At 42.2% G+C, this 24,309-nt stretch overlaps 1 protein-coding gene across 2 annotated transcripts in view; it reads right to left on the reverse strand.

The window, feature by feature from the left end:
* The window catches only part of VPS53 (VPS53 subunit of GARP complex), a 235,492-nt gene that overhangs the window by 105,324 nt on the left and 105,859 nt on the right, over positions 1-24,309 (reverse strand). For both annotated transcript variants that reach the window (XM_088449555.1, XM_088449556.1), the window contains 3 exons: positions 14,330-14,425; positions 13,079-13,173; positions 711-953 (listed from right to left, as the gene is read on the reverse strand). In XM_088449555.1, coding sequence (XP_088305681.1) covers positions 711-953; positions 13,079-13,173; positions 14,330-14,425 — 434 coding nt within the window. The remainder of the gene's footprint in view (positions 1-710; positions 954-13,078; positions 13,174-14,329; positions 14,426-24,309) is intronic.

Genomic DNA, 24,309 nt, shown 5'->3' on the forward strand with positions numbered 1-24,309 from the left:
CAAGGACAATTCCATCTTGCACTTCTTTTTTTTCTTTGCATTATGTACAGTTTGGGGCCTAGTTTTTCTAACTGCCATCCTGTCTGCCACTGCAGTGTCACTCCTAGATGGGTCACGTGTTTGTGCCGCCCACTCGTGTCGCTTAGCATAGTCATCCAGCTACCTCGGTGCAACCTTTTGGACATGAAAACACTATTGTGAGGTGTGAGGTGTTCAGAATAGACTGGAAATGAGTGGAAATTAAGGTTATTGAGGTTAATAATAGCATAGGAGCAGAGAAACCAACAAATTCTGTGATTTTAGCTGTTTTTATGCATTTTTAAAAAAAAATACAGATCCAAAACACAAAACCCAGAACCCAAAACACGGAAGGGTGGTTTTGGCAAAACCAATCCAGATCCAAAACACGAAGAAAGATCCAGATCCAAAACCAAAACACGAAAAGTGGCCGGTGCACACCCCTACTTTCTATATTTAAAGATGGAATTTCCTTTAATGCCTGATTTTATGTAAACAGACACAAACTGGAATATTTTCTAATAAAGTAATTTATATTGAGGTCTACATTAAACCAACATGGAGGCCTTAAATTAATAACAGAAGAAGCTATAAATTATTTTACTAAGCCCACTTTAATATTTTGTTCAGAGTGAGAGAGAAAAAGAAAGAAAAGAAAAGAAAAGAAAAGAAAGAAAGGTAAAATAACTTACTTGGGCAGATTACCAGACAAAGTTTTCAAAGCATATTCCCGCAGGTACTTCTGGAATATAGAGGTAAGGGCAATCATTGGCTCCCCAGTGCTAAGCTGGGAACACTGCACCATGCACTTTTTGTAGTAAACAAACAGGTCAGCGCAACTTGGGAGAACAGCCCCTGCATCCTCTGAAGTAGATTTTGGGGGACCCTGGGCCTTAAAATCTCCTACAAAACGATCAATTAATTCTCCAAGGTTCCTACGGGGAAAAAAAGTGTCTGCTTTGAGTAATTGACGGAAGCAAAATTATACATTAGCAATATTGATACATTTTAAAATATTTCAGATTATTCCAAAGACTACTATTTCTGCCAAGGTGTGTAAATAATTGCTGCTGTTCAGGGTGATAATCTCACATTCACAGACAAGATCAACAAGTGTTTCTTCCTACAGTCATGGTAAGGAGCACTGCTGTACAAAGTAATAATGATGGAAATAAAGATGGTTGAATAAGGAAAAACAGATTTATTTTGTAATACGTTTTAGTACATTTAAAGCAAACTGCTCAAAGTAGTGGAAAAAAACCCTTACCCAGAAGACCTCAAGTCCTCAGCATTCTGGATAACAGATCTTATACCAATATAAATTTAATGTGCAGCAAAGTGGTTTTATATTTCTACTGTTTTTAAATGTTCCATTATTATCCAAAAATTTTAACATTGGTCTCCAAACCACGTTTATTTTCCGTATACCTGATGGAAGAAACTGCAGATCTGATTTCTTCTAAAACCTGCCAGTACCAGAAATCATATTTTACTTGCTTCCAAATCAAAGTAAACAACAAGTTCCTATGAAGTTACTTACTCCGTGTACTTTTCATTTATGTATACCATTTAAAATGCATAAAGGAAAGTCACCAAAAAAAGGTTTGGCTTAATAAATGTTTAGTCACAAAATAAGAAACCGTGCAAACAAAAATAGTATTTTATTTTGGGAGAACTGGCAGAGGGTATTTACCAGTTTCAGACCGAAAAGACGGTACACAAAAAACATTTTAATAACATTTTTGATTATGGAAATAAAATATCAATATACAGTATAACAGCAGTGTCCTCCTTTTTTAACAGAACTGTAAGTCACAGTAATTTATTACTTACTACCAATTACGCAGCCTTGTTTAAAATGTTTGAATATATTCTAAGGAAATAAAATACTAATATCAGGTGACCCCCCCGCCCATAACATTCCAGGATAACACGGTCACTGTAAACTCCGGAAGCTGAAAATGCAAAAGTGAATATATTGGGCTATTAATTTCACTAGTTTGGAAAACATTAAACACACACACAAATATATATGATAGAGATGAAGATCTGAGCACATGTAAAGTCACATGTATGTATGTATGTGTGCGTGCATGATTCCAGGATAAAACTTTGTCCATCATGCTGGAAAATGCATTGTTCATCACCAAAAACTGTTCTTAGATGGTTGGGAGAAGCTGCTCTTGGAGGATGTTTTGGTACCATTCTGAGTGATCCCACTCCCTTGGCTGAGAAACAACACCACACATTGTCTCAGGATGCTTTACTGTTGGCATGACACAGGACAAAGACTTTTGGAGGATGGCCTGGTGTCAAGAAGGGCAGCAAAGAAGCCACTTCTCTCCAGGAAAAAACATCAGGGACAGAATAATATTCTGCAAAAGGTACAGATATTGGACTGCTGAGGACTGGGTTAAAGTTATTTTCTCTGATGAATCCTCTTTCAGATTGTTTGGGGCATCTGGAAAAATGCTTGTCCGGAGAAGGAAAGCTGAGCACTACCATCAGTCCTGTGTCATGCCAACAGTAAAGCATCCCGAAACCATTCATGTGTGGGGTTGCTTCTCAGCCAAGGGAGTGGGCTCACTCACAATTTTGCCTAAGAACAAAGCTATGGATAAAGAATGGTACCAAATCATCCTCCAAGAGCAACTTCTCCCAACCATCCAAGAATAGTTTGGTGATGAACAATGCCTTTTCCAGCATGATGGAGGACCTTGCCATAAGGCAAAAGTGATAACTAAGTGGCTCACAGAACAAAACATTGTCATTTTGAGCCCAGGGCCAGGAAACTCCCCAGATCTTAATCCCATTGAGAACTTGTGGTTAATCCTCAAGAGGTGGGTGGACAAACAAAAACCCACAAATTCTGACACACTCCAAGCATTGATTAGGCAAGAATGGGTGGCCATCAGTCAGTATGTGGCCCAGAAGTTGATTGACAGCATGCCAGGGCAAATTGCAGAGGTCTTGAAAAGGAAGGGTCTACACTGCAAATATTGACTCTTTGCATAAGCGTTATGTAATGGTCAATAAAAGCCTTTGACACTTACGAAATGCTTGTAATTTTACTTCAGTATACCATAGTAACATCTGACAAAAAGGTCTAAAAACAATGAAGCAGCAAACTATGTGAAAACCAATACTTGTGTCATTCTCAAAACTTTTGGCCATGGCTGTATATAACCAACTGTAAAAGTGTGGTGAAAAGAATAATAGGCAGTGGAGGTCTCTCGTGGTTTGGCCTTGTCCCCTTAGTATTTGTGAAAGGAAATGCTAATGCTTCAACATACAATGATATTCTACAGAACTGCTGCATCTAACTTTGTAGCAGTTTTGGGAAGGCCCTTTCCTGTTTGATATCACAGTGGCCCAGGGCCATCTTAGCATATAGGCACACTGGGCAGCTGCCTAGGGGACCCACCATTCTAGGGACATCTACATGGAGTGTGTGTCCACTCGCTCTGTGCATAGGGCAGCCAGCTGCGGGGCAGGTAGAAAAAGATGTTCCGCAACTGCTCCGATTGTGAATTACACACAATCAGAACTGCCAGGCAGCATTCTTTACCTGCCTCCCAGCCTGCAGCCACAGAGCCAGATTTAGGGGGTGGGGACATAAGCCCCTTGGCCCACCTCTCTCAGGGTCCCCTATAATAAACACAGCTGCAGTGAAGAGCTGGAACTGCACTGCGAACTGGAGAAGATGGATGTGGAATCCGCAATCCTCACTTTACATAATTTTTTATATTTAAACATTGATTTTGTTGAATGTACTAATAAATCTAAAGGTTTAATTGTATTGACCTTTACATGTGTATTCATGTGAATGGATGGGTAGGGGCCCAAGTGCATTGCTTTGCCCAGGGCCTACAATGCCATGAAGACAATAAAAAAATGGAATTTGGAGTGAAATAAAATTACTGACTTGAAGAAAGCCCTAATCCAACACCATCAAACTCTTTTGTGGATGAATTAGAACATCGAATGTCAGCCAGGTCTCTTGGCAAAACATCAGTGTCTTAGCTCACTAATGCTCTTATGGTTGAATGTATGAGAATCCCTAAGCCATGTTCCAAAATGTATTGGAAAGCCGTCCCAGAAGAGTGGTGGCTGCTGCAGCAGCCAAGGGAGAGACCATTCACATATTAGTGCACTACAAGGACATATGGGTGTTGATGCTTGGGTGTCCACATGTACTGTACCTGTAGTGCATTTCTGAAGAACTAGCAAACTGCCCATTTAGTACAAATAAATAGTAACATGCTACTCTATAGTTACAGACCTTGTGGTTTTTGCTGTCAGACTGTTGGCATCAATTTCCATCTTTCAGAAAATGCGTTTCAAATGACTTCAAATAGAACACAGTAAAACAATGTATTCTAAGAGAGGTCCAGCAACATGTCCAGCTTCCTGACACAGCATAGGGAAGAGAGAGAACTGGGCAGAACACAAACCATTGCACGACCGGATGGAAATAGGCATGTTTATTAATTGTTGTGAGCCTTCCTGCTACTGTGTAATGCCTTCCTCTCTCAAAGTTAAAGGGCAGGTTAGAATAATAGAACAGTTCTGATGACATGATCATAAGTGCTGTTGTTTCAAACATAATTTTTACAACATTAACTGAATTATATGGAATCGAAGGTGAAGTAGGTAGAGGCGATGACCACCAACCAAATCACACATTTCATGTTCATTCCCAATCTGTGAAAGCCATACAATCACAAAAATTAAAAAAAACTCTAATGCAATTTTTCTGATAAAATCTACTCTATAAGCTAGTACTGTACATAGAAGGGCTTTTAGATAGGTTGAAACTAAAATCAATGTATTACTGTTCAGGAATGCAGTTTAGTTAACAACTTCAATGGCCGGTCCTTTCAGATGGATCCACAACCTTGCAATGGAGTGAAAACGAAGTTTTGTCTCCTGAACCGTGGGATCCTTACAGTTCTCCTGACTGAGGTAAGGGTGCCGTTGAGAAAAAATTATGTGTATTAAGATTCATGACACATTTTATTTTATTTGTTAAAAAGAATATATGTCTATTTACAGTTTTCAAAGAGGTTATTACGCTTTTTAGGCATTATCATTATCCTTTATTTATATGGTGCCACACAAGTGTTCTGCAGTGCCTTACAAAGTACATAAATAAAATGAACAAGAAACCAGTGACTTACAGTACAAAACAATGCAGGACATTGAAAAGCTTTCTATATTTTCCTTAAATTGTATATATTCTCAAGTGTTGTCCAAGATATATTTCATTTTGAAAATGTCTCATTTATAGCGTTGTCATATTTACACTTTTGGTAAATGATTTTTAATCTGATCTTCCCTCAACATATAGCAAATATATTTCAAATATGGATTCACCCCAAAAAGTAGCCCAGTCTACCTCCCACAATTACCTAAAGCTGGGAGCTGTCACACACTGAATACAACGCATTGAATATAGTCTATTGGTCTTTGTGTTTGAACATTTTAAACTGCACTAACAACCTGGGTGATCCTGGCCCGTGTTTGTCCAACATAGGATTAGTGGAGGAATTAAGCTAACTGACACTACATACAAATTATAAGAATATTTAAAGAGTTGCTGCAGATATAAAATTCAGATTACTTTTCAACAACGAGTTTTTTCTACATGCAATTAGCAGAGAGAATAAAAGCCACTTGAATTGGTTGTCAGTACACGCAATAGATCTAGCACATGCAAACAAGTGGACATAATGCTAGACTCAAGCAGTGCTTCAAAATAATCATTTCAGTACAGTTTGGTATCCATTCTAGTATTCAACCCAGCAAAAGCAGAAACATTTCACTAAAAAACATTTATATTCAAAGCACAACTAGGATAATGATCTGGGAAACTGTAGGCTCTCTCTTCTCAAAACCTTTAGCTAAGGTTACAAATTCCTTTCAAGTTTAGGGTGCCTGCAAAGGAAACACTAATGGAAAACATTTCTGACTTGAGTGGAAAAGACGAAAATAAAAATGAATTTCAATGTAAAGTCAGGACAGGGTGTGTCAGGATTATTAAGAACTGGGATTACATTGGCTGGCAGGCAGAATGACAGACCCCTGACAGTTTTGGACTAGTTCAGTATTCGATTAGGCACCAGACCCACTTAGCAAGGTACACTGAAAAGGAATAATAAAGAGGCACATGTGTCAGTTGTTAATAATGTATAAATGAAATATTCAATAACAAAAATCATAATATTTACAGTTAAGGATCCTTATGGGAAAATAACAAGGGATCCCCCTTCAGTCAGTTTGCTAACTGAACGTATAAATAAAAGACCATTTATATTTTTATTTCTCTGCACTATGTTAAATGACACACAAAAAACTCCACACACATAGGGGGTATATTTACTAAAGTGAGAGTTCTTAGAAATGGAGATGTTGCCCATAGCAACCAATCAGATTCTACTTAACATTTAACTAGCACCTACTAGAAGATAATAGCTAGAATCTTATTGGTTGCAATGGGCAATATCTCCAGTTCTAAAAACTCTCACCCCACAGTTTCGATTATACGTAGTACTCATATTTTTGTATGAAGCTGGATTCTTGTAACAACGGCCAAAGGTGATTGTGGTTCTGGAGAAATCTAACAGCTATCTGCGAAAAACAGATCCAACAATTCATAATCTTAAACCATTTGTTACAAAGGATCAATTTATGCTGTTGTCTGGTAAAGGTTGATAATCAAAATAGTGCCAGTATAGTAAAGTTGTAAGTCGCTGCATGCAATAATCGAGCTGGGTGTAAACTTGGTTCAGCTAATTAGTTATTTAAATCTTGAAAATTTCTGATTCTTTGAATCCAACTCACTATACAGCATGCAGTACCATGTATGTGTGAACCAAAATCAGTGTTATGTGCGATTTTAAGTAGAGAGAAAAACTGTTTAATGTTCATTTCTGTTTGTGAGATGTCTGTACAGTTTTCAAATCATAATACAATATCCGAGAAAGTGATATCAGGAATACAGACCGTTCCAGTGTGAAGTACTGTCTGATGCTTTACTTATGTTCGGTGTACTCGTGTAGCTGATAGTACTTCTTGATCTGCAGGGCCGCGTGATTCCTTGTGGTTCCTTTGATGCCAATACAGCCTGACGGGCGTTACACACTGACGGTGGTTAGATCAGGGGCTAGCTAGCAACTTTTAGCCTGGGGGGCAAATGCATGCAGGCGGCCCTGGCAGAGGAGTAGCGTGTAGCCAGGGTGCCCGAAGAACGTGCGTGCTACGGCGCCCCCCCCCCTCAAGTGTTCCAGGGAGGAGGCTGGTCCATATGGGATTAAGGTAAGGTAAAAATAAAGATTAGGGGCAGCCCCCTGTCGTAGTGCCCATATGCAGTGCCCCTGTGTGCCACAGGAGAGGACACCCTTATGCAGACCTCCAGTAGTGCCCCCCAGTAGTGATCCCCCCTATGTAGTGCCCCTTGTGCCCCCAGTAGTAAGCCCCTTATATAGTGGCCCCAGTAATGGTCCCCCCTGTGCAGTGCCCCTTGTGCCCCCAGTAGTAAGCCCCTTATATAGTGCCCCCAATAGTGGTACCCCCTATGCAGTGCCCCTTATATAGTGCCCCCAGTAGCATTCCACCCCCCATGCAGTGCCCCCAATAGTGGTAACCCTTATGCAGTGCCCCTTAAATAGTGGCCCCAGTTGTAGTCTCCCCCCTATGCAGTACCCCCAGTATTGCCCTTTATATAGAGCCCCCAGCAGTGGTCCCTCGATGCAGTGCCCCCAGTGGTAGTCCCCTCCCCCCTATGTAGTGCCCCTAGTAGTAGTCCCCTTCCCTTGTAGTGCCCTTAGTAGTAGTCGTCCCCCTTGTAGTGCCCCCAGTAGTAGTAGTACCCCCTTGTAGTGCCCCCAGTAGTAGTAGCCCCCCCCTTGTAGTGCCCCCAGTAGTAGTAGTGCCCCCCATAGTAGTAGTCCCCCCCTTGTAGTGCCCCCAGTAGTAGTAGTCCCCAGTAGTAGTAGTCCCCCACCCCCCTTGTAGTGCCCCCAGTAGTAGTAGTCCCCCCAGTAGTGGTCTCCTCATTGTAGTGCTAGACCCCCCCCCCCCCAGTAGACACACGTAATATAAAAAGAAAAAAAAAAACCCACTTACCCGATTCTCCGCTCCTGCCGGCATCCGCTCCTCCGTCTGTCCTCCCGGGCCGGGCCGCTCTGCATTATGGGAGAGACGTCATATGACATCATGACGCCTCTCCCATTACCCACTGCGGGAGCCGGAAGATGGAGCGGCTCCCGCAGTGGGCGCAGCAGCAGCTAATGAGAGTCTGATCAAAACAAACACACAGCTGCCGGTGCCGGCGGCTGTGTGCTTGTCACTTGTGTAGCGCTGACCGAACTCCGTCCGGTCAGCGCTACACACGCGGTGCAGTCTGTGTCACAGTGACACAGGCGGCCCGCATGACGCTGCGGCCCGGGGGGCGCATGGCACCCTGCCCCCCGGCCCAGCCCGCCACTGGGTTATCATCCAGTGTAGTATCACTACACCAATGCTAGCAGGCACTGCTAAAGGTAAATGTTGTGGCTTGTGAGGTCTTTAAACTCATTTCCTCGTCCTGCGACAACTTTTCGATAGAAGACCTTGTTTTGCTCCATGTGGTTTAGCAGCGAATTTGATTCAGACATAAGACTGTGGTAATACATACAGAATACCAAACCAGTCTGATACAAAGAATCAGAAAATTTCAAGACATAGAACTTTACTATACCAATACTAAAGTTTGGTCATTAACTTATACCAACCAACCGCATGCATTGATCATTTACAATAAATGTTTTAAGAATATATGTTCTTATATCTGTTCATAGCCATATGCCTCAGATTACATCAGTAACACAATCCCCAATGGCCGTGGGTTGGATACGGGATTCCAGAGGTCGGGATGAGGGTGGTCAACATACCAAGACAATTAGGTATGTGTCCTAACCCTTTCCCTAACCCACCTTTCCCGCAGCCTAACCCCCCCCCACACATCCTAACCCTTCCCCTAGTGCCTAACCTTAACCCTCCCGCTAACCCTAATACTTACCGCTGGGATGCCGGCGGGCGCGATTCTGGAGCTGGGATTCTGATCGCCAACACCCTGACCGCCGAGATGCTGACTACATTCCATGGCTGTTACCACACCAAGCCTGATAAAGACCTCAGAGAAGGTGGAAACGCGTTGTTTGTATTTGAAAGTACCCAGACCAGGAAGGTAACTCTCTATAGGGGGAGCAAATTAATACCCCTATATGTCCAACAGGGTGCCTTACTTTAAAGGTCCTACATGGTACACATCCATTTATGTGTTTTAAAATGTAATAAAACTGTAAATGATTTAGCACTATTGCGGCAACCCTCTTTTGTCTTGCATGTATGCATATTTGAGAAAGTTCGTACAGAAGAGGTTGGCAGTGGATGGAGGATTGTTATCGGAGTGACAACTTGATATTATTGGAGTTACAGTGAACTATTGGAGATTATTTTTCTTTAAGGACAGAGTGAAATTAATACAAGAAGATTTGACTGGGATTGACTTAGTGGTGTAACACCACCACACAGTGACTCAAGAGCACTACTAACAGATTAAGAAACTTTCTGCTTTGAAAAACTATTCATTATTTCCCATTTAGGTGCGCTGGAGAACACATTTTTTTCTTTTGCATATGAAATCATGCAGGCAAGTCCTAGGTATAATCAATTGTAGTGTATATGTTAAACACTTGAGGCCGACATTACTATACCAAGCAGCCCCCTACAAACAGAAGTAATACCAGGGGACCACATTAAATCTATTATAAAACATAAATATACCTAAGAAAGATATTTTTCAATGAAACCTTTGTACATTATACCCAGAAATCTATATTTCTCTATATTACAATTATCTATGGTTATTGCATGTGAGCAACAAAACAAAAGTGGAAGGATGAATAAATGGTGTTAAATGAAAAAAATGTTTTTTGTTTATTACCTTTATACAATGCAAAGCTGGTAATGTCACCCCCATCCATGGTGACCCCCGACACCAATAGCATTTGACTTAACTGTCGGATCAGTTAGCAGCACAGATGAAAAGTAATTATGCATTCTCCACTGGAACATCTGTCCCCTTCACTATGCTACAAAGAATGTCCTGGAGTAAAATCTACTTCAACTGTATTATTTTATGCAAAATCAACCAAAATGAAATAAATAAGGGCCACACATTCAAAATCATAAATACAAATAACACAAATATGACAATAGAGCATATGTATTTTTTTTTTTTTGTAATTCAATGAGCATTTCTCATAAATAGTAAGAACTGTTAGCACTGCAGGATTTAAATGGAGAAAAGAACATATCTACTACTCCCCCAGTGGCAGTAATTATATCATCAAGGCCCACCTCTAAGCACTACACACAGAAAATTCTTAAGAGCGATGGAATGTGGAGGGCAATAAAAATGCTGTAACTCCCACCTCCCAGTACAGCACCTATAGTCTCAATGGCAGCTTTATGTAAGAGGGTAGCCTCTTCTTTCTGGTGTGTTAGGAAATCCAGAGATGGGAGTTATAATGACCACATCTCCTCCATCCAAAGCTGGGTACACACCACTCGATTTGTTGTGCAATCTTGGTACCTGCAACCACTCTGCATGACCATCGCATAGTGTGTACTTCCAATATGTCGTTTGTACATATCGTTTATCCCACTGTCCCATCTGGTGTGCTGCACGTCAGATGGGACGATGCGCTGTGCATCGTAGATACATGATTGCACCTTCAGGACAGTTGGATGACCAGTGCGTCTTTCAAGTGTGTACCCAGCTTAAGGTGTGCCCTCATTTGATAGGCTGCCTTATTTGGCTACAATATTATTGCCACACATTTTGGGCCTGATTCTGGATTGCACGTTATGTAGATATGAATGCAGTTGGCCAAAGTACTGTGCTTGCATCCTTGTCGAGCAGCGCATGAGTCCCGCTTGTTACTGCATGATGCAGAACGAATTTGGACACAGGTTGTGTGGATTTTGGGGGGCGTTACTGGGAAGTATTAGGAAGGTGGCTAGGAAAACGCGGGTGTGTCGCTGACAGCTGCTGCGTCTAAAGAGGCACAACTGCTCACACGGTTTGCCATGTTGGACTACGCACATATATGCCCATTACGGTATCTGCAACATCACTAGTTTACCTGTGCATATCGATGGGGTGCAAGAAACAAATAGTGATGTTGCTGGTCGTGATGCACCATTCTGGAACAGTATATTGTGGCCATCACTTCCAATTGAATCACCCCCTTAGAATTTGGATGCTACTCACATCTACATTGTTATTTTTAAGTTCTAATTTAGGCAAAAGCTGATCAAGCACCCATCTCATTTGCCTTTTGAAAAAACCCCTGCAAGAGGGGAGAAACGCGTCAAGGAACAAAGAAATAGAGTGGACTGCTTTTAACCAGCATTTATGTGCTTGGATTGCATTATCTACTCACTGGCTGTCAGCGGTCCTTTGCTGATTCACCTAATAGTGCCTGGACTTGCATCATTTCGAGCTGTTTTACGGCTCTACATGTGGAGTCCACATCCTTTGGCATCCCTATCTCCCTCTCCCGGAGTCAGTTTGCTGCGGTGAGCCACTACAGTCGGGCAATTACCCTATCCCTCCTGCACTCAGGTCGGCAGCCGCTGGAGCGGCACGACTCAGCTTTACACATCTAATCCCACACACCAGTCGGGATCCCCTGGAGGAGAAAGAACTGCCGGGCATTCACCCTATCCCTCCTGCACTCAGGTCGGCAGCCGCTGGAGCGGCGCGACTTAGCCTTATACATCTAATCCAACATACTAGTCGTGAGCTCCTGGGAGGGGAAAGAACTGGTGAGTCCATTTATACTTGCCATCACCGGGACTAGGGAGACAAGGGAGCGTGAATTTGGTCAGGAGACCCTCCGTTTAATACACTGTGCAATAGCGCTACTAAATATACAGCTTACTTTTTTGAGGAACCGCTTTTGATTTTTGGGCTATATATGGTGACATACTGTATATCAATTAGACTGCCTCTGTTTTGCAATCTTTACATGTTTATTGTGATCACCACCCTCATGACACTGAGATTAATGACATATTTATTTGCTACTTTGATTGAGAGTCACTAAAGATACATTATGTCAGAATTTGAATATATCCATTTTAGCTACATTGTTGCATTATACACAGCCTAAAAGAACAGCAAATGTGTGATAATATATTTGTTTTAATAATTAGTTGAACTGCAGTTCATTCATTTATATGTTTAATAAATTTATATGTTATATTAATATTTACAGTCTTGTGATTTGTGTGTTGACACTGGCGCAGACACCTTGTTTCTGTTTACCCTAGCTATGAGAGCTACTATTGGACAATGTGTCCATTAATAAGCTGGGTAAGAATGAATGGTCAGCTTATGATCACTTTGGTATAATAACTTTACCAAATATATGAAACCCATTGTGGTTGAAGCTGCAAATCTGTTTGCCCTGTGTCTACGAAGCAACAGATATCGTAAATAGGGCCAGTTATATTGCAAGTTTTCATTTAAATGGAGAGTATGTTTTAAAAACAAAATCTATTTCAAAGTACATACTGTATGTCTCACTTAAAATAGCTGATTTACAAAATGTCTAACAAAACGATGATAACATTTTTATAGAATATTCATACAGTAATACTATAATAATAGGAATCTAAAAAATGCGCAGTCAGCAATAATTACAGAATCTATTTGGAAAAGGTAAAATGCGTTTATTTCTTCATTTATGGTACAAATTACCGGAAACTAGGAACACTGGGCCTGAGGATGTAACTGGTACAGGAGGTAACCAAAAGGCAATTCTCTCCTCTAGGCACACTAACCTGTATGCATAAACATAGGTATGGAATTTTGGTTCCATGTGGAATTTACTTATTTGAAGTTATGTAAAGGTGAAAAATAAATCACTTGTACAACAGATATTGGAATTCAGAATATGAAATAGTAAAATAGAAGTGCAATATGCATGCTATTAAGACAACTTACTTGTCTTGAGATTCTATGTACACGTAAAGATGAGGCTCAAAGCACTTTGAAATGATGCCATGGAATGGATTTTCCGGTGCTTTGGGTTTCTTAGGCTGTAAAAAAACCCATAGTATTATAATATTTTATTTGCATTTATAACGCTAGCAGAATCATGTGCACCAGGGTAACACTACAAATATGTTGTTTGTAATAATCACCATATCACTACCACTGGTACCAGTTTTGCGATAGAGTTAATGTTTCTATTTTTTTTTTACATTTAGGGTCCAATTCAATTAGCTGGGAGTCTGCAAGCAGCACGAGTAAGTGCAGCCCATATCCTTTACTTTCAATACTCCCAGACTCGTTTTGTTTGTAGCCCCATAGAGCTGCGTATATAAATAAGCCTGTCTGGGGTGAGACGGTGACACAATGAGGTTCCTTTGCTGGTACTTGACCGCCGTCATAGTGGCATTTCACCCTGCTGAGCCCTAGGTCTGTCTGATGCAGAGAAACACAACGCGCCAATATACTCCTGCATCGTGTGCACGAAAAAAATAAGCCTATATTCACCCATATGCCGAATTGTACATATTTTGTGGTACACCCACCCCCTATCCTTATGCTTGGTTTGATACTAGTCATCATTATCAATGAGCAAGTTGTCTAACCCTCCCCTCCCGCAGCCTAACCCTAACCTCCTCCCCGCAACCTAACTCTAATCCTCCCTCTAGTGCCCAACCCTCCCACCATCTCTAATACTTAAGGTGCATACACACGGGATGAGTCTTTCCATGAACGACATCGTACCATGTGTCCCTGGCAGGGGTGTCGTTAACTACACTGAGCACAAACACTGAACGATATCAAGAACGATTCTGTTCAGTGCCGGCCACCCTCCCTCATCCCCGAACATGTTCAACCTGACAAGATCGTCAGGTTGGAGGGGAGGTTCGGGCGATGAACGATAACTACCAACTACAAACGGGAGCACGCATTGGTCGTTATCGTTCATCGTTTTGGAGCTGAAACTGAACGATTTTTTGGACGACTGAACAACAACGATATAGTTATCGTTCCGTCGTCCTAAAAAATCGCTGCATGTTTACGCAACATGACTGTCGGAATGTCAGCAGTAGGGATGCCGGGATTCTGACTCCTGTCGGGATTCTGGCATCAGCATTCTGAGCACCAGCATCCTGACGATCATAACAATAAACCAACATTATCTATTCTTTAAGAATGTATAAGCAGCCAGTCAATACTCACTTTTTCGAAATCACTCTGCAGAGCAGACTCCTCCATCATGTTGTCATCATCCAGGAATGGATTAGTAGAAACAGGGGGTTGGGGTTCTGGCTTTTTCTGAAAAACATTTGATTTATTTAGAAAGACAAATCTTATTCATTGTGTTTACTCAAGAAGCACCATTTAAGTGAAAGGAATTGTGTTGTATGACATGAATACTTCAGAAATATGCTTCTAATCTGCATATCAGTTTCTTAACCTATTAGAAGCCAACTAGCTGAGAGCACTGCAGTGACTGACACAGAATAGGAGAGAAATAAGAACTAATATTAGTATGTCCAAATTTACTAATAACAGATACTGTGCTGATATTGCATACATAAAGAACATACCGCTAACAATTTCCCACTGGTGAGGACAAGCCTTTCCACACTATTGCCACACAGACTACTGACAATAAAAGAGACACGACTTAGCGGCTTTATGTATGTATGTATGTATGTATGTATGTATGTATGTGTTTAATCTTCTGTCATTACTGAGGGGTTGTGTACATTCACTTCACTCACATCTATTTTATTTAGCACTTAGACACCAATTTACAATGTCATGTAAAGGTATACAGAATATATGCATTGTAAATCTCCATACATGCATTCAAAATAATGACTACAATTTGGAAAAATAATGATTAGAAATGAATTATTTTTAGAGAGCACAGCTATTTCCAACCATAAATATTTTAGAATATTAATTGGAGCATATGTTTAGCTTGAACCATGTATCATCTGAAAACATAATTATAACACTACGTACAGTGATATTGCTAAAGATAAATATAATAGTCCAAACAATTTAGCTAATTTATATTAAAACTAGTGATAAGGAAACAAAATATTTTGAAAGGACATCCTACATAAATTAATTATAGCTGTTTTGGCATGGCAGAAACAAGTTTGTGACTAATTAAGGAAAGAATTTAACACAGATGCCAAGCTTGCAGTGGTCAGGTTGAATCAGAAATATTTTTCTTTATTGTTTAATATAAAGAGAGCCTCTGGATAATTCACTTGAGAGAACTTAAACTTAGTAGAATAAAACTACCATTTAGCTGTCTGATATTAAAGGACCACTAAAACAAACCAACCAGTAAACTTCTACAAACATATAAATGAATGGTCCTTGACATAACTTAATTATTTATTTAAAAAGTGTAAATATAGTGTTAAACTTGAGATGGTTGACACTTCTATTCACATGTACAGAGCAGCTGAGTGCTAGCTACTGTTCTCTCCTTCCAATGATTCATGTTCTGCAAAAGGTCACTAGAAGGGTGTGCAGTCATGTCCATATTCACTATGCTGACGTTCATTGTGTCGACATCGGAATGTCAAATATCATGACGACAACATGGTTGAAATGTCGAACCATGCAAAATGTTGACACATGCCATTTTGACATGCCATCATGAAAACATCATTTTTACTGTTAGGGCTAGTATTGGGATTACACGAAAAATACATTGTCGACATTGTGATCATGTTGACATGTCACCACTGTCAATATGGCGGCTGTCAACATTTGCACGTCTGCCTGTTAAAATTTGTACTATGTCGACTTAGTATACCGAACCCACTAGAAGTGGTTTCAAGTACCTTTAATTTGACATCTGATTTGCGGAAGAAAATAACTCCCACACATTAATATATTTAACTTAAATATATTTAATTACGATCACCTTTAAATTTCTTATATTTTAAGTGATTGCAGTTGGAAGGTGGCACCAAGAGTGATGATGGTAACTGCCCCAAGAGGTCTCAGGTGGTTTCAAGACAGATCAATGATGGTTAACTATGTCTATGTGTTGGGTAAAATAAGTACTGGATTTTCCACAAACATGCTGTTCTTTCTCCTTCCACAGCAACAAACCTAGCATAGTAATGGACTACACTTGTGCTATTTTAGTAGAGAGTCTAGCCAGCATCCATACCATGGTGGTCAGGTAAATCGGACTGCAGAGAGTGTAATCTATAGATATGAGTGCTGTTATGGTTAACATGGAACTGGTATAGAAAGCTAGCAACTGAAACTGAAAAGTGTATAAATAGGACTGCAATTTATGTGACACTTCAGATTTGCCTGATTTGGAGGGTCCTCAAAACCGTAACTATTTTTAGAAAGTCACAAAGAATTGCTTTCGATCCACACTGTGGTATGAAACCAGGACCTTTCTGGTGGGTCCCCCCATTCAGCTGTAAAGTCAAGCTCCTTTTATTAGGTTGTGGGTTTTGGTCTTATTGGGCACACATCTAATAATATGATATACTGGGTAAAATTAAAATATATATTTATTTATTTATTTAAATAGTATAAAATGTACAAGATTTGAATCGATATAAAATGTAAAGAGATTAAAAAAATAATAGGATGAATGCACAAATAGGTGGTTCGTTTACAATCAAATAAACAGGCAAAAAATATGGCACAAAAAATAAAATTAAAAATATATATATATAAAATATGCATAAATCTCTTAATAGGGACTATTGATAAAAAAATGGTAGTATGCAAAATGGTTGATTGTCCTTTTAAAGTTCCAGTATGAAAAAATACTCCGTATGGATAGAATGAGGATGATAGAAAAACTAGTGTTTGTATATGTGGCCACATGAATTGCAGGTGCGCGCACCTCCTACCTTCGTCCGTTCCTGTGTACTGGTCCTGGACTTAGCGGAGCTTCAGTATTGCATGTTTCATCGCTTGGTAAGGTGGACTGAAGGCTGTGTCCTCCGTGGGCTTCCCTCAAACACGGAGCTGTATGATCAGGTGGCTTCCGGCTTTAACCTCCGGCGATGGTCTTACAGCGCTGCGTCCTCTATATGATTGCTCCGCCTGCCGCCCTGACTTTCTACCTGCTCCTATAGGTCAGCAGGTAGAAAGTCAGGGCGGCAGGCGGAGCTTGCGGCTTCCAGACCATGTGATCTCCTGCATGAGTAGTGAAAACCGACTCAAGACACTGCCTTTCCAGAAAGGATCAATTTCTTCAGAGGTTCCCCATTGCAGAGGAGGAAGCATGGAGCAGCGGGAGAGCTGGTAGGCTTTCATGAAGTAGTGGGTCTTGAGGGAATCAGTATGAAATGCAGCCGGATGTATTGCCTGCGCACTAAATACCAACGCTGGAAGCCTGAACTGTCAGGATCCCAAATGGGGCTGGTAAGTACCATAACCATCCCCTCTCCCCCCCTAACCCTCCCTTAGTGGTGTCTAACCATAACCTCCCCCCGGCTTGACTTTCCCTAACCCCCCTTCCCGCACCCTAGACCTAACCCTCCCTGGGGGATGCCTACCCCTAGCCTCCCCACAGTGGTGCCTAACCCCCCCTTCCCCTAGCTTGACCATAACCCTCCCCAGGGGGCGCCTAACCCTAAGTACCTAAAACTAACCCCCACCCCTACCCCCCCACCCAGGGCTAACAGCTAACAGTCTTCACTTACCTTCGTTCGGGATGTCGGGCATCAGGATTTCCGCGTCTGGCTAAAGATAGGCATTTCTATTTAAATGCCTATCTTTAGTACGGAGTCAGGCTTCCAGCATCGGGATTCCAGACGCTGGTAAATAAACTGCATCCCGTCTTGAGAGCCTGTTTGAAGATTTGTAGAGAGGTGGAGTGTCTGATAGGGAGAGGGAGAGAGTTCCAGAGGTAGGGAGCAGCATGGACACAATCTTGGTGGGAGGAAGTAATCAGTTGGCATGAGAGGCGGCATGCATTTGTTGAGCGAAGTGGGCGGGCAGGAGTGTGAAATGAGATCAGAGATGTAAATGAGAAACACAGCAAGAACAACCACATCCCACCCTATATGACCACTAACTTACTGCATATATGGATCCCCAAACAACTCCCCCCACCAGAAAAAAAAAAAAAACTACAGAAAAGCATGGGAGAAACTATTCCTGCAAACACTAAGGCCATAGTGTAACCTGCCCAGGATCTAAGGACCTCATTCAGAGTCGGTCGTTGCAACCGCACGGTCGTACGCCACCGATGTTCGCTAAACTGCGCATGCGTAAAATTCGCAATGCACGTGCGCAAACTAGCTATTACAATCAGAAATTGCTCTCTCCTTCAACTTGGCCAGGTCGTTAGTTTGAGTGACAGGATGAGGCGTTTGTGGGTGGTAACAGGGGAAGGTGCTTGTGAATGGGGGAGTGGAGATCCGAACGCAGGCGTGCCTGACTATGCAAACGGCGTTTTATGGGAGTGCATAATTAACTAAGTAGAGTCATGGCACATGTGACATGGGAGGTTTTTACACTGACTTGATCGCAGTGCTTAAGAGAGGGTATGGTCAACCTTAAGGTCTACGACCAGCTCCGATGGTTCCCGATGGTCTCGATTAATCCTTATATGCCCGGAGATGACGTGTAATGGGAACGAGAAGGGGGCGTATTTTTAGTCTTACGGCCGCATCCTCCCCTCGCTCGTCCAGCTAACGATCCCATCTTAACAACGCAACTTGCGAGCGCTTCATTTGCATATCCGACCCCTTTTACCTTACGACCGTGCGGCCGCAACGACCGGCTCTGAATGAGTTCCTAAGAGTCTACAGAGAGACTTCAAAAAGTAATAAACAAAATAGCCTAACCAAATATAAAACCCAAACAATCTAGGAGAAAGCAGAAAAACTAAAAGTATAGTTGTGCAGATAAAACTCTTGAGGCAATTAAATACTAATGAGGAAAAACACAGTTACAGCATACAAATACATTGAAATAGAATTCAAAAGCATGAATAATAATTAAGCATTATGAGGACAGGCAAACACTATCAAACATGGGTTTATACTCACGAGCACAATGCCGATGCGCGTCCCCGCTCGTCGTACATTGCATCTTCTGATCTGCCATGCTGTAGGGCAGATTAGCCAATATGGGATACAATGCATTGGCTGCAAGATAGATCTTTAGTCAGATTGGACATTTTTAACTCCAAATCGTGATCACGACGGCAAGGGAGCTCCCATGAAAGTTCATGAGGAAATTGGCCATAAAATCGTATCGTGAGGACATCGGTATGTGTGTGGGCACCTTAAGGGGATCAGCAGACCAGTGACAAGTGTAGCACAGTCTTCCAGTATGAAAATACAACTTTCAATCAAAGTAATCCTAATCCGCCATTTTTACATACCTTGACATAGAAAAGACAACTCAGAATGCAGTGCCGCCACCTGAAATGCCACCCTCAACCCTGAGTCAGTAATGGCTTGAAAATGTAATTCCATTTTGCCTGCATAAGATTCAAACACAGCAGGAGGGAACTGTAGCAACAGGTAAGTACCAGCAACAAAATTAAAGTCCAGAGGGTAGCAATAAACAGGAGACCGGTATATGAAGATTCACAGGGTAGCCCTTATCGCCAGGAAAACCAGAAGAGCCCAGCAAAGCCAGGTCTATGATGGTAGACAGAAGGAGAAGAAGTCGAAAGAGAACTCAGGAGTCACACAGCAGCGGAGATCAGCTCCGAGGCGGCTCTAGCGGACAGGAGGCTTGTGTAGGGGGCTGTGTCACAGGGACCAGCAAGGAGACAGCCGCAGGACAGCAATGATCCACAGCACATAAGGTAGCTGACTAGACGGAGCCGCCAATCACTAGGAAGAACTCCAGCAACCAGCGAAAAAAGGCAGAAAATAACCAAAACGGCACCCTGGCGTTCCCAGACAGTCAAGATGGTGGTGGGTATAAGACCTCAGCAAGGAACCAATGTCACAGAATCCAGAAATGGAGGAGTAGCCAGTGATCAGGAGCAGTATACAGCACCCAGCAAAAGGCAGGAGCGGTCGGGCGGCCAGGAGAGACCCAACAGCCAGCGAGGCAGCCAGCAGAAGAAGAGAGCAGCTGCAGTCCGGCGCCTGGAAGTAGAGAAGGCCCCCAAACGCAAACTAGCGTGGACAGCAGTCAGAGCTGGAGCTCGGAGTCCACCGCAAGCTTCTCCAAAGGAGCAGGAAAATGTCTGATAAGTGTACTTGGAGCAGGGAGTCCTCAGTTAGCCTCAGGATAGTCAAACAGGATTTTTTTTGCTGGGTAGCTCCAAGCCACACTACTCGTACCATACCTGTCAAGGCCATGCCCCCATAATACAATCATTTGCAAAAATAAATAAATAAAATAATTTGTTAAAAAACAATAATTCCTTATGGGGTTGTGGTCCTGTGGAGCCTCATCTTTGTTCTGGAGTGCTGTGCTGGAGGTCATGGCCTGCTCACCCTCCTGATGCCCAGACACTTTGATGATTGCCATTACTACCCTGGGTGCCATCCAGTTAAACTGCTATCCCATCCCAGATTGCAGCATTACCGGTGTGTCATTTTTATCTAGGGATTTTTGTACTAGTACCATGTTGAAAGTATTCGGAGATCACACTCTGATACTTATCTGTTCTTTTTTTAGACCTTCACCTATGTGATATTTCCTTTCCTTGTGGGGTTGTAGCCCAGTGGGGCCTCATCTTTATTCTCGAGTGCTGTGTTGGAGGTCATGGCCTGCTTATCCTCCAGATGCCCAGACGCTTTGATGTTCACCATTACTGCCTTGGGTGCCATCCTATGGTATGCGGTCCCTTACCATCAACGCTTAACCTCTCCTCTACCTACTGCTCCTGAGGTGCAATTCTTACCAGTCTCCTGTTGTGGGATTCTCCAGCCACCATTGGAGATTTCTACTATCATGTCGGGTGCTGGTAAATTTGTTTCCGGTGCTGATTATCTGTGAGGTGTACTATCACTTTATCACAAGATATGCCTTCTCAGGCTTTTGACTCTCCATCTGGCGATATGGACATTACTCTTCAGCAACTCCTGTACACCATTGTCTCATAAGAAAAACAGGTAACCGATTTGAAGAGGGGAGGTGCACTTTGGTCTATTACTTATTATGTAGAATGTAAAATGGTTGCCAGAGTGCTTAGGGGAGGCAGACCGTTCATTTCACTTAAAGAAAGTGGTTTATCTTGTCCCCGGCCATTCATACTTTTCCCTCCCGGATTATGGCATGTCAACAACTATACAGTGATCTGTAGGGACGTACTTGCTACTATACTATACAGATGGGTTTCCTTCTTGTGACAGCTTCCAGGACAGATCTAGCACTGTCCTTGCAATTTACTGGTTATGATGTTGTTTCGTGCCTGGAGGACTCCGTGACTCAGAATATGAGGGCTGATTGAAAAGTAATGAGACCAATTTTTTTTACTTCAGAATCAGATGACTCCACAGGATTTGAACATTTTTCTTTTTCAAAGTAGCGTCCGTCACATTCAATAAATTTTTTTCACCGTTTCAACAACGATTCAAAGACGTGCAGTACACGGTTTTGTAACATCACTTTTAGTGTTGTAACTGTGGCAATTTTCACTTCATCATCTGTTGAGAACTTATTTCTGTGCAATTGTTTTTTCAGGATTGGGAATGCTCAGAAATCACCGGGAGCCAAGTCCGGCTATATGGTGGTTGTTCCAGTGCGGTCCCATTAATTTCAGTCAGTGCTGCCAATGCGACAGCAGCAACATGTGGTCAAGCATTGTCTTGGAGCAAAAACCACTGTTTCTTTAGCAAATGTGGACTTTTCGTTCTCATGGCTTCATGCAAATGGGTTTTCAGGACGTAGTCACCATTAAATATCTGTCCTCGGGGAACCCAGTGTTGTAGGATCATAACGTGCGCATCAAAAAACAGCAGAAGCGAGACTTTACACGCCAAAGGAATCACACAGAATTTTTTGGGTGGATGCAATTCGCTTGTTTTCATATACTGGACTATTTTGATTCCAGATCATAATGACGAATCCACGATTCGTCACAATCGATGTCAGGAAATTGGGTATCGAACGGTTTTCCTGCATGATTCAACTCGTCGTCGCATCTGCTCTTCTGTGAGATTTCCGCCTAACCACCTGGCACACACGCAATGCATTATCAGTTCCTTTGTCACAATATGCTGAACCCGTTTGAATGAGATGCCAAGTGAAACCGAAAATTTGCGTACAGTTAACCTTCTGTCGTTTTGCAACATCTCCACAGTTTTGGAAATGTTGACATCTGTAACCGCGGTGGACAGTCACTTGCGGATTGCCATCTTTCAAGTGCTTCCACCACCAAAATACTATGCTTGCTGTAACATTTCAAGAGGTTCATTTCCGCTTTTTCCAAGTTTGATACAAAATTCAATCACACATATCTGACGTAATCTCACAGACACGTCTTTCTCATCCACCATGACGAAACATACAAAGATCTTCCATTCGCTGTGACCAAACAAAGACGACTACGGCAGTCCAACTGTAGGTTCAGACACATTGATGCATGAACTTCACAATAACCAGCGTAGCGTTGCCACGTCTACCTATAGAACAGAAAAACAGAGGCAGTCTCATTACTTTTCAATCAGCCCTCGTATATGGGGCAGTGGGCTGTGCTGTTTCCCTATGTCTATGCTACTTCAAACACTTTGGTTTAGGTTCATCCACATTCAGCTGCACTTTCGAGACCCATGTAGTATATTATGTTGCTTCTACCTGGCTGCTTATGGTGGCTGGTGAACAGACTCTTTTTTTGAAACATCTTGGGACTAATCATGGTCCTTCTTTAGTATATTCATGGTTTTAAACCTTGTTGGTTCTCAAGTTATCTGTTAACTTCTTTGTGATCCATTTGTTTAACCATTATCTGATTATATTTATCTACATCTTGACAACTTACTTTGTGGTCTGCTGTTTGTCAACTTTATATTCTGAGCATAATGATAATGTTATTATATTAAGAGTTATGGCAGACTTACCTTTGTTAACTATTTCTTCGAAGTCCATAGGATCCACAGGGATACCATGGTATGTGTGTGGTCGGAGAGGTCTGGGCACCAAACGGTTAAGCTTTAGCTCCCAGGATGAATCGGTCCTCCTCCACATATACCCCACCCCCAGTCACAGGCAGACAGTTTTGTAAACAAGCCCAAGCAGGAAAGAAGAAAAGGAAGAACATTACTGCTCTCCCAGAAAATGAAGGAATCGGTGATCAAGAGAAAAAATACTCATTGAAGTCAGGTGTGTGTCAGGGTGGGCGCTCTGTGGATCCTGTGGACTTTGAAAAAATAAGAGTTAACAAAGGTAAGTCTACCATAACTCTTAATTTCTTCTTCAGGGTCCATAGGGGATCCACAGGGATACCATGTGGATGCCCCAAAGCAGTTTCCCTAAGGGTAGGGACACCCCTGAGCAGAAAGGAGAATTCAACGCCCAAAAGGAAGCATCCTAAGAGGCAAAGGTATCAAAGGCATAAAACCTAAGAAAGGTGTGGACAGAAGACCATGTGGCCGCCTTGCACAACTGTTCAGCAGAAGCGCCACATTGATCCACCCACAAGGGTCCAATAGACCGAGTAGAATGAGCTGGAACCCTGTTTGGAACAGGAAGATCAGCCTACGTGTATGCCTGAGAGATTGTCATGCGGAGCCAACGAGCCAGAGAGTCTGTTACCTGGCCAGCCTCGCTTGTGAAAGCCGTGCAACACAAAGAGAGAATCAGATTTCCTAATGGAATTAGTATGATCCACATAGATCCGAAGAGCACGAACCACATCCAAGGAGGCTTCCCCTACAGAAAGATCAGAGGACTGGGAAGCTGGAACCACAATCTCTTCATTCAAATTGAACCGGGATACCATTTTAGGGAGGTACCCCAGCCCAAGTACGGAGGACAGCTCTGTCCAGATGACAGCAGAAGAATGGGGAGCGACAGAAGAGCGCTGCTAAATCAGATACCCTTCAAACGGAGGAGCCTGTAGAGCCCTGAGAACCAAGGATAAATTCCACGGAGATACCAGAGGGACATAAGGAGGTTAAAGACTTAGAACCCCCTGAAAGAATGTTCTAACATCAGGCAGGGGAGTAATTCTTCGCTGGAACCTGATTGACAGAGCAGAAGCCTGAACTCTAAGGGAGGCCAGACGTAGACCA

This window comes from Taudactylus pleione, unplaced genomic scaffold, assembly GCF_031769625.1.
Source record: "Taudactylus pleione unplaced genomic scaffold, aTauple2 ptg000487l, whole genome shotgun sequence".
In the NCBI taxonomy this organism is placed as follows: Eukaryota; Metazoa; Chordata; class Amphibia; order Anura; family Myobatrachidae; genus Taudactylus; species Taudactylus pleione.